The 15,127-nt window shown below is 37.2% G+C and overlaps 2 protein-coding genes across 2 annotated transcripts; both read left to right on the forward strand.

Annotated features, from left to right (window-relative positions):
- Positions 1–1,209: 1,209 nt before the first annotated feature.
- LOC101293699 (reticulon-like protein B8-like) lies at positions 1,210–4,806 on the forward strand. The gene is made up of 7 exons (XM_004303855.1): positions 1,210–1,246; positions 2,717–2,902; positions 3,078–3,131; positions 3,246–3,258; positions 3,377–3,518; positions 3,856–3,925; positions 4,514–4,806. The coding sequence occupies exons 2-7, from the start codon at positions 2,722–2,724 to the stop codon at positions 4,681–4,683; spliced, it is 630 nt and encodes a 209-aa protein (XP_004303903.1). The 5' UTR covers positions 1,210–1,246; positions 2,717–2,721; the 3' UTR covers positions 4,684–4,806.
- A 5,169-nt stretch (positions 4,807–9,975) lies between these two features.
- LOC101292815 (uncharacterized oxidoreductase At1g06690, chloroplastic-like) lies at positions 9,976–13,710 on the forward strand. Its single transcript, XM_004303852.1, has 10 exons — positions 9,976–10,405; positions 10,982–11,073; positions 11,182–11,222; positions 11,345–11,509; positions 11,615–11,637; positions 11,757–11,828; positions 11,994–12,161; positions 12,942–13,024; positions 13,108–13,170; positions 13,508–13,710. The coding sequence occupies exons 1-10, from the start codon at positions 10,204–10,206 to the stop codon at positions 13,691–13,693; spliced, it is 1,095 nt and encodes a 364-aa protein (XP_004303900.1). The 5' UTR covers positions 9,976–10,203; the 3' UTR covers positions 13,694–13,710.
- Positions 13,711–15,127: the final 1,417 nt, after the last annotated feature.

Below are 15,127 nucleotides of genomic sequence, written 5' to 3' on the forward strand. Positions count from 1 at the left end.
AAAAGACCCAGAGGCCTACCTAAATTCCAGGCCCATTCCACAACCCACTCCAGCCCATTAACACAACCCTGACCCAAAAGACTGGAACAACAACTCATTCGTCTTCCCTCCCGCACCACCCACCATGGCCAAACTGTAACCACCAACATCGACCCTTGCCACACCATCACTAGCATGTACCGCTACCGGAGAGACATCCACACAAACCCTAGAACAGAGCCGAACCTGGAACCTCCAAGTCGCCTCCGACCTCCTTCCGTTCTAGCCACGAATCCATACCAACTTAAACCATCGAGTACCACTGACTCTTCGATCGCCGGAAGCCGCCGCTTAATCTACAAGGATCCTTGACTCGATCAAACCATGGCCGCCCCCAAAAACCTCCTTGGTGCAATCGTCGACTCATCGAGAAAACTTGAACAAGATCACCGACCCCTTCCTCTGATCTCTGGCTTCGTCAATCGACCGGAAAATCCCGTCCGGCCACACCCATCAGACGCGGGCACGGTCAGAGACCGACACCAACGCGCGGCGCAGCCTGACGAGAGGGAGGGGAAAAAAAAAACCCCACAAAACCCTAGTGTGTGACTTCCCCGGAGCGAATAGGAAGTGTCGAAAGAAGTATTTCCTTCTTTTGAATGATTAAAAGAACAACATCGGAATTTAAACAAGAAACTACGAGGTCCGACTGATACAAATGAAACGCTGGAGATACAAAGAGACAAGAAAGCCACTCCGAAGAGCCAAGATGAGAATGAGCCATGTCAAACAGTGTACTTCCGTTTTTCAAACAAGAGTGAATGAACACGCGGTCAACGGGGGTCTCACACTTTTCCAAACAAGATGTAATGAACAGGCGGCGGCTCCTATATCGCCGGCGGGTAATAGAAAAGAAAAACTTCCCAGTTAAAAATAACAAGAGTGAAAGTGGACCAGCCAATCAAATGAATAGAATAATTAACAACTAGTCAGTTTAACTGTTTATTTTTGTCAGCACCTTACCAACTACATGTCGTACTAGGATTCAACATCCAAAATGGAGGCCGTTTGAGTTTGACTCCACTTTAAATTACAAAGAAACCGGGGCATATGTTCAGTTTCTGCACGCATTATTGCGTTGTTTATATGCCATATGGTATCTCATCACAATACATAATCTCCAAAACGAACCCACCACATCATCCTCTGCTCCTTTGTTTGCTCTGATCTTATCAACTCGGTGAAACCCATCTTCTCTTTGGCTCTGGTTTGTGTTCTTTGCATCTGATAACTGGTTTGTTCTGGGCTTAGATTGTGTTGGTTGTTGTAGTTTTCTTGTGGATTTTGTCAATTTAATGTTATGAAATGCATGGATATACTATAGAGTGATTATGTTGTTTGTTTAGTTGGTACAATTTATGGTCTTTGTTTTTTCTTTGTTCTGTAGTGGTTTTGTAGGAGCAGTAGTTAGTTTTGGTTTGCTAGTGAAATTGAATCTTTGGGTTATTGGAATTGGGATGTGTTTTGGTTGATGTGAATTGGAACTTGTTTGTATAATTTGTTTGTTTTTAGTTTTCAAAATCATGTCTTTTTGGGATGCAAGATCATATCTTTATAGGATTGTGGTCTTAATAGTGGTTTTGTTAGAGCAGCAGTTGATTTTGTTTCAAGTGAAATCGAATTTCTGGGTTGGTACTTTGCTTTGTTTCTATTTCTCAAAATCGTTTCTTTATAGTATGCAAGGAAGAGAATGGCTTTCATCTTCATCTTGGAGTTTTGGGATATTCTATACCAGTCCTGCAGTCTGAGATGTGGCTTTGTAGCATATACCAGATAGTTCCTTTCAAATTTCAGCTTCTTAACGAGTAGTTTTGTATACAAGTTCTTCCTAGTGTTGCTTGAAACTTCTGCATTCTTACTTTGTGCTGCTTAGCCCTTTAGTGAATAGGTCAATAAGGTTTTGATTTCTCTGACTTAGCACTTTGATTTTCTCATACTAAGGGGCTTTGTGCCTGATGCATGCAATAGGAAAGATGCCCATAGCACAAACTTTCTGTGTCATGGTGATTAGTTAGACATATGGAGGTCATGAACAAAAAAAATTGATCTTCTTTTGAGGCATCAGTTGTGTATCATTTGTCGATGTGATTTCCCGGATCACATGCTATATTACAGTTCATATAGTCTTCAAAATATTCAAAGAAATTTTGCTTGTAGAAAGCAAATAAGGAACTCGTAATAAAGATAATCTTGACTGCTATTTTTGCTGTGTGATCTACTAATTTTGCTTTTTCAAGTTCCTTTTAAATAGTTTCATGTTCTACAGTTTTTGGTATTAGTATAGATGGCTAAGGGTATCAAGATAGCTTTGATTGATCTTTTTCTGCCTTTTCTATTAACTTTTATATAAAGGTCAAGGGATGCACATCCTCAATCCTTGCATTTTTTAAGTCCCATATTATTATCCAGTGGAACAGTAATGTGGCTATTATTTTTCATTTATCTAGAGGTACATTGTTTTGAGATAAGTGGCTTTGCACAGCTGTTCTTCTGCGTATTCATTACAAGTTTTATTAGTTTTTTGTCTTTGTCGTACACGAGTTGCTGGTAATGTGTGCTTAAGTGAGAAGCATTTTGAGGAAAAACTTGTCCATGGCAGTTCACTTTTTTCAAAAACCTTGTAATGAAAGCAGAGGTAGAGTTACATCTTGACAGGAATCTTTCTTTTGAAGTGTAGGAACGATGCCTGAGAAAATAACTCCTGAGGATCTTTTGAACAACATTGTGGGCTTAGCTGAAAATAGTTCAAAACAGAAATCTGTGCCGTTTTTTGGCGACGACAAATCAGATTCTGTCAGTTCTCAGTTGAATCGGCTATTTGGACGCCAAAAACCTGTCCACCACCTTTTGGGTGGAGGAAAATGTAGGATATGTCTCATACAGTTTTTTTTTTTTTTTCCAATGTCGTATAATAACAAATTTTGAAGTATAAATTTTTATTTAAAGAACTATAACAATGAAAGAACATTGGAGATGCTTTTATGCAATTAAAGTTGTTACTTGTACAAACTAAGCTTTCTGTTTTAATTCTTGTGTAGCTGCTGACGTGTTGTTGTGGAGAAACAAAAAGATATCAGCTAGTGTTTTAACTGGTGCAACTTTTATCTGGGTGCTCTTTGAATGGCTCAATTATCATTTCTTGACTCTTGTGGGTTTTGCTTTGGTTCTTGGTATGCTTGCTCAATTTATCTGGTCAAATTTTTCAGGATTCGTTAACAGGTGATTCTAAATGCTTAGTTTGAGCTGCTTCTTCTTTTTCTTTTCTGCTTTGTTCCGTGATCTAGTGTTATGTGGAGCTGAATTGTATGATCTTGGTCTTGCATTGTTCTGGTAGTAGGTCCTCTTCTAAAGTACCTCGCCTTGTTCTGCCGGAGGAGTTATTTGTCAACATTGCCATCTCAATTGGTGCTGAAATTAATCGAGGGCTGGAGTTTATTCAGGATGTTGCTTGTGGAGGAAATTTGAAGCAATTTCTTGTGGTATGTTTATATGTTCGAATGTTTTTTAAGTTGAGGAAGTATATTTGCATGTCAGTTGTTAAATTGGATGTGAATGATTCAGATACATCTGCACTCACCGCCGGCTTTGCATTAAAACTATATACATTTGGTCTAATGATTGGTATGCAAAGCTAGGTCTGTAAATTAGGTTCTCAGCAAAATGCCACCATATTTTTGTTGCACAAGCAATTTCTTGGCTTTTAAATTGTAGTAGTTTGATGGTAATAGCAGTACTGTATTTTGAAACAACCTCATGCTGTCATACTATTACTTAATGTCTTGAAGATTGTCATGAACTCTGGTGACAATTTCCCAGGTTGTAGCAAGCTTGTGGGCTGCTTCAGTTATTGGAAGCTGGTGCAACTTTCTGACAGTTTTGTACATTGGTGAGTTTCCAATCACCCAAGTAATGAGAATGCAATTTGGATAACCTTTAAAATGGTGAATTAATCTTTGATTCTGGACCAAAGTTTGCAATGTCTCTGTTATAGTCGTCTTCATTGATGTATTACCTCACTATGGAGATATGAGCTACTACTATGTTAAAACAGGAAAGGGGGAAGGGGGGGGGGTGGGGGTGGGGGGAGATAACAATTAAAATTTTGATTACTCTGTTGCATTTGAAAAGGTTTAGAATAAACACGATTAACGATTACTCTGTTGCATTTCAATAGGTTTAGAATAACTGCTGTATATTTGGGATCATAACGCTATAATCTCCTTTTTAATTTCCTGCATTTTCTTTCCTCTCAAGGCTCAACACAATGAATCCAAGCTGTGCATATTAGTATCTCATTATTTAGGCCAACTGTAAAGTTCTATTATTGTTCTTCATATGCTTGAGCTAGGAATATTTGTGGGAATTATTTATGCGCTTTTATGTTTTGTTAAGTCTTTAATTTTCTAGTAACATGTGATTTAGTTATTCTTGTTACACTACTGTTGACTGATAGTGTTGAACTTTTGACAATTAGGTTTCGTTGCTGCTCATACATTGCCAGTTCTGTATGAGAGATATGGTGATCAGATCGATGACTTTGTGTACTCAGTCTTTGGACAGCTTCAAAATCATTATCGCAAGCTGGATAGTAGTGTCCTCAGCAGGATCCCTAAGGGGAATCTGAAGGCAAAGAAACATGATTAAGATACATGTCTTGCCTAGATACTGTAAAGTACTAGATATTCTTGTTCATGTTACAGTATCATAATCTTTAAACTTCACGTAATTAAATCTCCTTTTAAACTTGTTACCTTGTTTAATCTTAGTGTTCTGTTCAGGGATTTCGTTAACCAAACAAAACATTGTTTGTCACACCAATTTAAATCTCATAGCTAGAAATAATGAGGCGTTGGGTTATGTTGTTAAGGACCGTATAATCATCACAATTTTGGTGTAAAGTTTGTTTGGAGTCAAATTTTCTGTTGTATGGTTCGGATTGATTGGAGATCACGACTGTATTTTTCGGTAGCTGATTGAGGCATCTGCCTTGAGCTCCTTATGTATAAGAGGGAAGTTTAGGGATCCATTTTCTAGCGGCTCTGAAATCTTAAACATCACCTGAGATTTACAAACTAGCAAGTACGTAGTAGTTCTTTAAAGTTGAACTTTCAACTACTTCACTTGCCATTTGACCGTATCCCGATTTGCACAAGGGATTGATTCATTGATTGCATGGTTCTCAATGAAAGCATCGATTACATTACACAAGTGTCTGAGCGTGAGAATAGAGCTCGACAGAGCGTGCATGGATGGTGTTTCCATGTGTTGAACATGCAATGCAGCAACCTTCCATGAGTTCTACTCACTTCTGGGCCCTCATTTCCATTTGGGAGGAATATGTGGAGCTTGATTTATGATCTCCCTTTATTTCATTTTCACCCAATAACACACCATGCAGATAGATTCTCTGCCTTCTCAGGCCCCTTGAAAAGCCATCGTTATTAATTGTCTTCCTCTAAGCTTTCCTAATATGATTAAGCTGTACCAAAATATATATTATATCTAACAGATTAGGAAATAAGAATCAGTTTGGGAACGTTTGTCTAACTAAGTATATATAATGTCTGTCATGAGTTTAGTTGAAGGAGCTCTTCCCTAATGTATAGGTTATCTTGCATCCCTTATCCCTAATGTGCATTTGTTCAATTGTTCACTTGTTTGTTTTTTTGTTTGCAAAATATGTTTTAAAAAGCTTTTCCATTATACATATATGAATATAATTTTTGAAGATTATGTATTTCCGACAAAACATTGATTTTATCGCGTAGTTAACACGATCATGAATGGCTACTAGATACTCTCGACATTGATGGTCGACGTGTATAACTAAGTACCATGTTTTCCGATAAAGAGCTTACGTGTTACCTTATTCTTTTCGTGTTATTTTTTGGTTCGTTATGTATTTAATGGTCTATAAATAAGGGAGGACATGAGTGTTAAGAATCAGAACCATTTTGATTTACTCTCAAACATATACTTACGTCCCTGGTCTCGATCCTTTTGTTCATTCATTCCTTAATGGTGATTTTCTGTGGCATGAAACCTTGTTTCTCCAAGTTGGTCATGAAGGAAGACCAAGTTCCAACTCTCCTCTTTCTCTATACAGAAAATGATGGAGATGACGACGATGACGATGATGATGTAGCACCAGCAGCATAGAGTGCAACATTTATATATGTTACGAATAAGAGCATACGTGTTTGATACTTCATCATCAACATGAGCTCACGAAGATAACATTTTACAGAAGTAGTAAGATTCATCATCATATCAGCATATATATATACATATGTACGTATGCAGGTTTCTTATATGTCTATAAATCCCAATATATTAAGAGGTGCAACTGTATTGCATCATTTGCACGTATATGTAGAAATGATATATGTAATAAGTACGTATACGTACTCGTGTACTTGAGATTGTTAAGAATATTATTGATCACGCTTTGTTGGTCTGTGTTTTGCTCTTCCACCTATATATATATATATATATATATATATATATATATATATATATTACTTACTAGTAGTAGTAAGTAGTAGTAGTAGTAGTTACTTATATAAGTAGTAAGTAACGTAAACGTTAACGTAACGTAAAGTAAACGTAAAGTAACGTAGGAAGTAGGTAACGTAACGGAACGTAACGGTAACGGTAACGTACGTAAGTACGTAGTAGTTAGTACGACGTAACCGAACCGTACGTAACCGTAACGTAACGTAAGGTTACGGTACGTAAACCGAACTTAAACGTTTAACTTAATTAAGTTAAGTTAAGTAAAGTAAGTAACGTACGTAACGTACGTTACGGTTAGTACGTTAACGTTAACTACGTACTTAACCTAACCTAAACCTTAAAACCGTAAGGTAACGGTTAACCGTACCCGTAAAACCGGAAACGTAAAACGTAAAACGTTTTAAAACTTTAAACGTTAACGTAAGTAAAGTAAAGTAAGTACGTACTACTACTACTAACTACTAGACACGTATATAATATAATAACTATAGTACGTTACGTTACGTACGTACGGTTACGGTTTACGTTTAACTTAGTTNTCGTAATACTAACTACTACTTAATTAAAGGTTAAGGTACGGTAACGAACGTAACGTTAGTTACGTACGTACTACTTATTACTCGTACGTAACTAGTTAGTAAGTAAGTAAGTAAGTAATATTAAGTTAAGTTAAACGTAACGTTAACGTTAACGTACCGTACGTTACGTTACGTTACGTAGTAGTTAGTAAGTAAGTTAATTATTAGTACTACACTCGTTGTTGTGTGTTGTGTCTCTACTACTATATATATATATATATATATATATATATATATATATATATACCTTTATACAGTGAAATGAGTGAGATCTTTACAGTAAATTTGCAAGAAAGTTTCACAAGGTATATAGACAAGTAGAATCCAAAACGTCAATCTTCTTTCGAATTAGCTAGATGGATATATACTCTTTTCGATGTTTTGGTCAGATAAGTCATTCTAATGCAAGCTCCAGCGTGTCAGATGACACTGGAGATTGGGAGTGTGCATGGACTGTTCCATCCACGAATGGAATGTGCAGCGCAGCTACTTGCCTTTTCGAAAAACGAATGGTGAATCCGTTCACCATGCATCCCTTTCGTGCTCTCGTTTTCGACACCATATCAAAGTAAATATCTCTGCATAATCAGTAATTCCGGCATTTCCTTATAAATATAAGGTGAAGATCTCCTAGCTAGCTTCATAGATTCAAAACAAACAATGGCGAGTTGTCCTATCATGAGTTCTGGCAAGTTGGTTGATGGCAGCAGGGTTCGGGATCCGTATCACTTCACCGGAATCACGATCTCTCTCCTCCATGTTCATGAAGAAAATGACGATGACGACTCCGATGATGATGCAGCCAGTGTTGCTCCAGCCGCATAGCTACAGATCAGTTCTCCGATTGGCATGAAATATGCATATGCTACAGATCAGTTTTCCCGATTGATATACATATGAGCTAGCTACGTACTGCAGCTCCTGTAGCTAGTAATACAGTCACTTCGTATGTGCTTAGTTGTATTATCCTCTTCTATCTCAGCTCTCTTTTTAGTCCATGGAGAGTTGGGCATATTATGACCAAAAGAAAAATGATCGTTTAGAGGTTGATCGATTATTGAATTGTTAACTATCTATCTTCCCCTACAAAGTCAATAATGTTAAAAAGATTCACCAAATTTTCGATGTCCAAAATTTTCACCTTCTATTTGTGTAGTAGATTTATGTTATTATGTTCCGACACTTACCCCATTAATCAGAATTAGGTTGAGTTTAGGGTTTAAACTCCATGCATATACATTACACTTGCCATAATTTATGGTTGGTCCTATATATATGTTTCTGTATGTACTCCTCCTCTTTCATTTCTCGAATAGAAGGGTTTTCTTCTCGATGTAAAACTTCGCTAAACACCTAGTCCATAACCGTCAAACAAGCTCATGAGCAACAACCAATACTGAGCAAAACAATGCACTCAGTCACTCACAGATATATTTCATGTAATGGTAGTAAACTAGTAATATATGTGCAAGAAAAAAATAATTAAACACTCAATAGTTTGCGCATTCGTACGCGTTTCTAGATCTGGCCTCGTGAAATCGACTCCATGTCTGTAACTTATAGCAATTTAGCACGGTTTTCCGGTCAGATTCAAGCTCGAATCCAAGCCTAACCCACCTCCATCACTCACAGTACGTGCTATAAATATGAGGAGCTGCTAAACCCTTCGCTTCAAAACACGAGCTAAGCTAGCTACTATGAGTTTGAGTTTGAGAGAGCCTGAGAAGGTTGGAGAGATCGAAGAATCGATTTTGCTGTTGGTGGTTTTTTCATTCTCTAGCGAGCTAGCTTTCCATTCGGTTCATTTTTCTTGTTGAGCTTGGTCTTTGTTAATCTGTGTTGTTCTTGTTTCTTACTGCAAGTAGTTAGGTTGGACATGTATATTCAATGGAGAAGTCGAGTGTGAAGAACTTGGAGGCCTGTGTTCGGTAACTGACCAGGTGAACGTTATTGACCAAATTAGATAGAAATTAATGAAACAAGCAGATCAAATGAGACTATTAATGAGGCGCACGTCAAATCGACAGTGTCCAAATATTTGGTTAAAAAATGTGCATTTACAATGATCAAATTTAAAAGTAAGAGTTTGATTAGTGGAATCTAGATGATACATTAGCATGCATAAGTACTAAATTCCGTCACAATTCTAAATGACAAATAATTTCTCTCACAAGCAATATTTATGATCTAAGCAATGACAAAATTGTTCATTACGCATAATACCGTTTGGTCTAATGACCTTAGTTTTCTCTTTATAGGTAAGAGGTTGTATTTAACTTAAGAAATACTAGTTGTAATTTGAGTTAGTTGGTGTAATGAACAAATTTTTGTTGTTACAATGAAGTTGTGTGACGAAGTTGCATTTTAAATCATTCCGTCTATATGTATATATCATGTTAAGTGTTATAAAACTTACTCACATGCTATTTATGATATGATCAACAATGAGATTATTTTGTACAGTGAAGTTCCATTTTGTCTTTTTTTTTTTTTTTCCTAACCAAGGAAAATGTAGAAGACAAAAGAAGACAAAAGAAGATAGGGGCCATCATTTTTACCAAGTACCATCCCCTTCAGTTAGGGGCAACACAAGACAAAAGAAGAAAGGAGGTGTGCCAAAACTGAAATGGCCTCATTTTATTTCTCTCTAGGCTTGCACGTTCGGCCCAAACAAGACTCGTTCTTAAATCACTTCCGTCCAATGCATTCGGCAGATTCAGTTTTAGTCAATCTCACACATAAAAGCTCCTCTGTTTTGGTGACTTGATATGAAAATGGCGCATGCAGATCAAGCCGTCCGCGTTATCCTGTGTCGCTGCCTGAAACTGGAAGTACATTTTACATGTTCAACGTGTACAACGTAAGGACCATGTTTCATGTTTCTAACTTCTCTCTTCTCAGCCCAACACACATATCTCTACTATTTTCAACTAGTGTTTGATTTCTCAAACCTTTGTCTCTTCCTCTCCTAACTTCTGGGGACTATAATTTCTAGCCTCTTGGTTCAGTTTTGAGCACAAAGCTCTTCAATTTCAGAGAGCCATTGACATTCTGTAGAATTGGGGGAGTGATGGCTATGCATGTTAGCAGTGCAGGGTTTTCTATTTTTAGTCACAGGAGAGTTAATAGAGTAAGAGCTGTTGCTTCTGAAAATGTGAGCATAGAGGAACAGAAGGTGCAATTGGGGGCTTCTGAGTTGAAGGTGACAAAGCTTGGGATTGGAGCTTGGTCTTGGGGTGACACCAGTTATTGGAACAACTTCGATTGGGATGGTGAGTTTGCTCAATTTTCAATTATGTAAGATTCACAAGATTGAAACTTTGAGAATTATTTGAAGGGTAAGTTGCTCAATTATACATAGGAAAGACTGAAAAGATTGAAATTTGAGATACCCTTTTGAAATTGGTGATTTATTGTTGTACAATTGTGGCTAAAGTTAGCTTTCCAGAGTTCATGTGTTCACTTTTTCCATTTAAGAGAGTGTTTATGTTAATTTAGCTTGACTTTGAGAACCTGTGTTTACAATGTAAAGCCAAAGTGACTTTAAATTGAAAATGAGAAGAAGTAAGCTGTATTTGAAATTTGCAGGAATTCATATTTATGAAATGGTAATTGTTGTAGTTGTTTTATGTGGCCTTATGTAACTTTCTTGGCCAATGAATCTTAAAATTTAAATTTCAAACAGTACGAGTTAGAAACAAGTGCCCATGTATGTTTGAAGAATTTCAAGGATTGTGGAAGCTTTCTAGTTTGGATTATCAAGTACTTTAGGTTAAGTTGTTTAAATTTGAGTGAAGGAAATGAAATATTGTGCTCATGATTGCAATAATGTTTTGTGAGAATGGCAGATAGGAAAATGAAGGCTGCTAAGAATGCTTTTGATGCCAGCATTGATGGTGGCATTACCTTCTTTGATACTGCTGAAGTTTATGGCTCCAGGGTGAGAAAATCGTGTCTTGTAGTTTGTTTGTTGTTTTGTTTCAGTCAAATAGATGCCTAGATTTTCTTCGGATAATCCAATCAAAATCATCATTTTCCACTATTGCAGGCTTCTTTTGGCGCTATAAATTCTGAAACTTTACTAGGAAGGTACATTCTGGGATTGTGATCTTGTCTCATTCAACTCTCTAGTCAGCAGACAGTGCAACTAATCATGGTTGCTTTCTGCTTTTTGAGAATATTAGCATTCAAATCCAGTGAATTTCTTACAGATTTATCAAGGAAAGGAAAGAAAAGGATCCAGAAGTGGAGGTTGCTGTTGCAACCAAATTTGCAGCTTTGCCTTGGAGGCTGGGTCGTCAGAGCGTCCTCTCTGCCCTGAAGGGTTCCCTCAGTCGCCTTGGTCTTTCTTCAGTAGAACTGTATCAACTCCATTGGTAGGTCTTTACGAGACTTTCATATGCTCTTTCTACAAGCATATATATTTCTGCTAATGTAACCACTAACTACAATAGCTAATCAAGTTTGTATCTTGATTTCAGGCCAGGAGTGTGGGGAAATGAAGGTGGTTCATCTGTAACATCAATTTTATATTTAACAATTATTTGTCCAGGTGATAACTACATATGTTAATCACCTTTGTATCTGAAGAGGCTTAATCCTTTGGAATAAATCAATTTTCAGGATATCTTGATGGTCTTGGAGATGCTGTTGAGCAAGGCCTTGTGAAGGCAGTTGGTGTCTCAAATTATAGAGGTATAATCACTTTATTATTGATAAAAGTGGGCAGGTCGAACGATGATATACTTTCTCTACAATATAAACATCCTGTCTCTTTCTTCTTTACTTTAGCAAGCAAAGAAGAACTGCATGCCCCTCTATAATTGATCAGAACATGATGCATAAAGTTCTTCGTTTCAGAAAAGAGATTGCGTGATGCCTACGAGAAACTCAAAAAGAGAGGTATCCCCCTAGCGTCAAACCAGGTGAATTACAGCCTCATATACAGGGCACCAGAGGAGAATGGAGTTAAGGCTACCTGTGATGAACTTGGAATCACTTTGATTGCCTATTCACCTATTGCTCAAGGTGGAGTGTGAAACTTTTGCTGTATTGCATTTACTATTATCATTTTCACTCAATATGGCAAGAAGTTATATTCTTCTCAGTTCACAGCATTCAAGACCCTCTCTGCATAAGCTTTTAAAAATTGACACTGGTTTAGTTATTTATATCAACTTAGTAAAGGTATAAACTCAGGAGAAAAAGAATAAAAAAATAATTGAGGTTAGAAAAACAGGCTTGCTCACCTTTTGCTATCAGCGGCTTGATTTTATGACATTTAAGTAGTTATCTTAACTGCAGCACTATGATCTTATTACTTTTCTGGTTCTACCGTGAGAACTTTATTCAGGCACTTAAAACTTCACCATCCTACCATCCTATCTCTCTTCTGTATTCCAATGCCTTTTCTTATCGGTTTGGTTATGGTTGAATTCAACTACTGATGGATAAGTGGTAATGTTGCATGGTAAATCTCTTACGTGAGTCATCTGAGCAATATATATGAATTCATCTATTTGATGTTCCACTTGTATTGAATTCAACTACTGGTGAATAAGTGGTTATTACTTTACTAGTTTTACAAAACAAGTCAAACGTCCGCCTTTCCCCCCCTAACTGGACAGTTTTACAGCTGTTCGGAGGCAAAAGGATGTGAATACTTGATTACTTTAGTCTGTATAGCTTAATCTAGCACTGCCCTGGGTATGATGATTATAGATTTAGTCTTTGGGTATTAGGAACTCCTTTTTGACATGGTGTGAGAGATATGAGAAGATTGACATTTCAACTATTGTACGTATGCAGGTGTTCTTACAGGAAAGTATACACCTGAAAACATTCCAACTGGCCCTCGAGGCCAAATTTACACTCGTGACTTTCTTACAAAGGTAAACCATATTTACTTATTCATCATTTTGAATGTCGATTACACAGTGCTGTTTTACAGCTAAAATATCATGGTGATATGCAGCTTCAACCACTGCTGAACAGAATCAAGGAAATAGGAGAAAAGTACAGTAAAACACCTACACAGGTTTGTGCATGTTTTTAACTACTCTATACAAGCCTGAATTTTGTTGATGCTGTGGAAACCTGACTAAACAATTAACTCAAGGTACCTGAATGTCCTTACATGAGCAATTTGACACACAGACGCCAATGTCAAATACTGAAATACATAAGCACTAAGTGACAAGCTTTTAATAAATGTAGACCAACTTTCAGTAGCTTGATGTAGTTATTCACACATCAATATTTAAACAAATCATTTTGAAGACGCAGAAGTAGGCCCTGAGATTTTATATTCTAGTCTTCTAGACATGATTTGTCATCTTTCATAAGTTTGATAGAAACCGGGTTCCTCTTGACAGGTAGCCTTAAACTGGCTAATAGCCCAGGACAATGTTGTGCCAATTCCAGGAGCCAAAAATGCAGAACAGGCTATGGAATTTGCAGGTGCACTCGGATGGAAGCTCAACGATGATGAAGTAACTGAGTTGCGCTCCTTGGCTTCCGAGATTAGACCTGTAACTGGTTTCCCTGTTGAAAACTTGTAAAAGATATACACTAGCATCTGACATCTAAGTTGTAAGCTCCTATATACATACAACTACAAGAATGTAGAAATACACTTCGGTACAATAAAAGTACAAAATTCACATACTTCCATCAAAATGATTGATTGTAGGTTGACCATTCAATGCCTATTCACACTTAAGGCAAACTGAAAATAGTAATCTCGCCTCAGTCCTTCATTGTGAAGTCCAAGATTCCAAAGATATGACCTGCAGTGTGAAATAATAAAAGCATTTTGGTCCTCCACCTATAACTATAAGCAAACTTATGGACTCAATTTGATATTAGAACAGCATTTAAAGGTAGGCCTCCTGGCTGCAACTGTACTGAAATTGACAATAGCTCACACCCAATTTATAGCCAAGTTCATAGCAATCCTATCATGTGCTAAGCTAGGAGGCTCTAGTCTCTGCAGAACAAAATTGGCAAGACTTTAAAGTTCATGAACACAACCCATCTCAAAACAAAGAAAAAAAACACACTATTTATGAAGACTTTCCTCATGAGCTGGTACTTGTAGATCCTCATGGTTCCATAGTTGGAAGCATTGCACTGGTACATGCACTAGATTCTATAGCCCCTCTAAGCAAATAACTACTAGCTCTCCAAATTAATGCTAACATAATTCGTACATGTTGGGAGTGGTACTATTTTCAAGGACCTTCTAGCGAACTTAAAGGCATAAGTCCTACATGGTTGGGCTAATTCTTCAAGATTTAGGGAGTGCACTCATCTGATTCTTTGCTTGTTTGGTATTTAATTTGTAAAGCAATTCAACAAGAATCTACCTGCTTCATCCTTAAGTGAAATAATTACTTTCCTACTAAAACTATTGTTACAGTGATCAAATTTGTCTGCTGAATTTTGTCTTTTTATATCTATTTCTTACTTTCATAGAGATAAGATAAGTGCAATTTGCAATTGGCATCATCCAGAATCTAGCCAACATGTAATCCCAAAGAAGCTTTGCCTTACTTGGGCCAATCTCTAAAGTGAGCTGTCTATAACTTTTGATGATACAATCTTGTTCCTCATCATTGTCCAATAAAATATAGTCTGCAATTGCAGTCGTGGCATCACCCTCACTCATTTTCAGATCACAATTTGATTGTCCTCCAAGTTGTAGATTTGGTTTGCCTCAAATTAAACCAATCCCATTCACCCAATTCCAACCCTTATTTACATTCTACAACATCCACAACATAGCACAATATACCAAGTGCCACATGGCATGCTAGCAATGCTGCTGTAGAATTCTCAAGCTCTCTATGTTACCACCCAATCTCTGCTCTCTGACCTCTGTGCTAACGTCCCTGTCCTTCCAAACTGGTCTTTAAGGCTCTTTGGTCCTTTCCAAGTTTCTGGTTGCTCTACCATAACTCTCTCTCTCTCTCTCTCTCTCTCTCTCTCTCTCT

This window comes from Fragaria vesca, linkage group LG6 (assembly GCF_000184155.1).
Source record: "Fragaria vesca subsp. vesca linkage group LG6, FraVesHawaii_1.0, whole genome shotgun sequence".
Classification (NCBI taxonomy): domain Eukaryota; kingdom Viridiplantae; phylum Streptophyta; class Magnoliopsida; order Rosales; family Rosaceae; genus Fragaria; species Fragaria vesca.

Coding starts and splice junctions, on each gene's coding strand:
- LOC101293699 (XM_004303855.1), top strand. CDS start 2,722: ATGCCTGAGAAAATAACTCCTGAGGATCTTTTGAACAACATTGTGGGC. Junction 3,519..3,855: donor ATTTGAAGCAATTTCTTGTG/GTATGTTTATAT, acceptor ACAATTTCCCAG/GTTGTAGCAAGCTTGTGGGC. Junction 3,926..4,513: donor TCTGACAGTTTTGTACATTG/GTGAGTTTCCAA, acceptor TTTGACAATTAG/GTTTCGTTGCTGCTCATACA.
- LOC101292815 (XM_004303852.1), top strand. CDS start 10,204: ATGGCTATGCATGTTAGCAGTGCAGGGTTTTCTATTTTTAGTCACAGG. Junction 11,638..11,756: donor AGGAGTGTGGGGAAATGAAG/GTGGTTCATCTG, acceptor ATCAATTTTCAG/GATATCTTGATGGTCTTGGA. Junction 13,171..13,507: donor ACAGTAAAACACCTACACAG/GTTTGTGCATGT, acceptor TCCTCTTGACAG/GTAGCCTTAAACTGGCTAAT.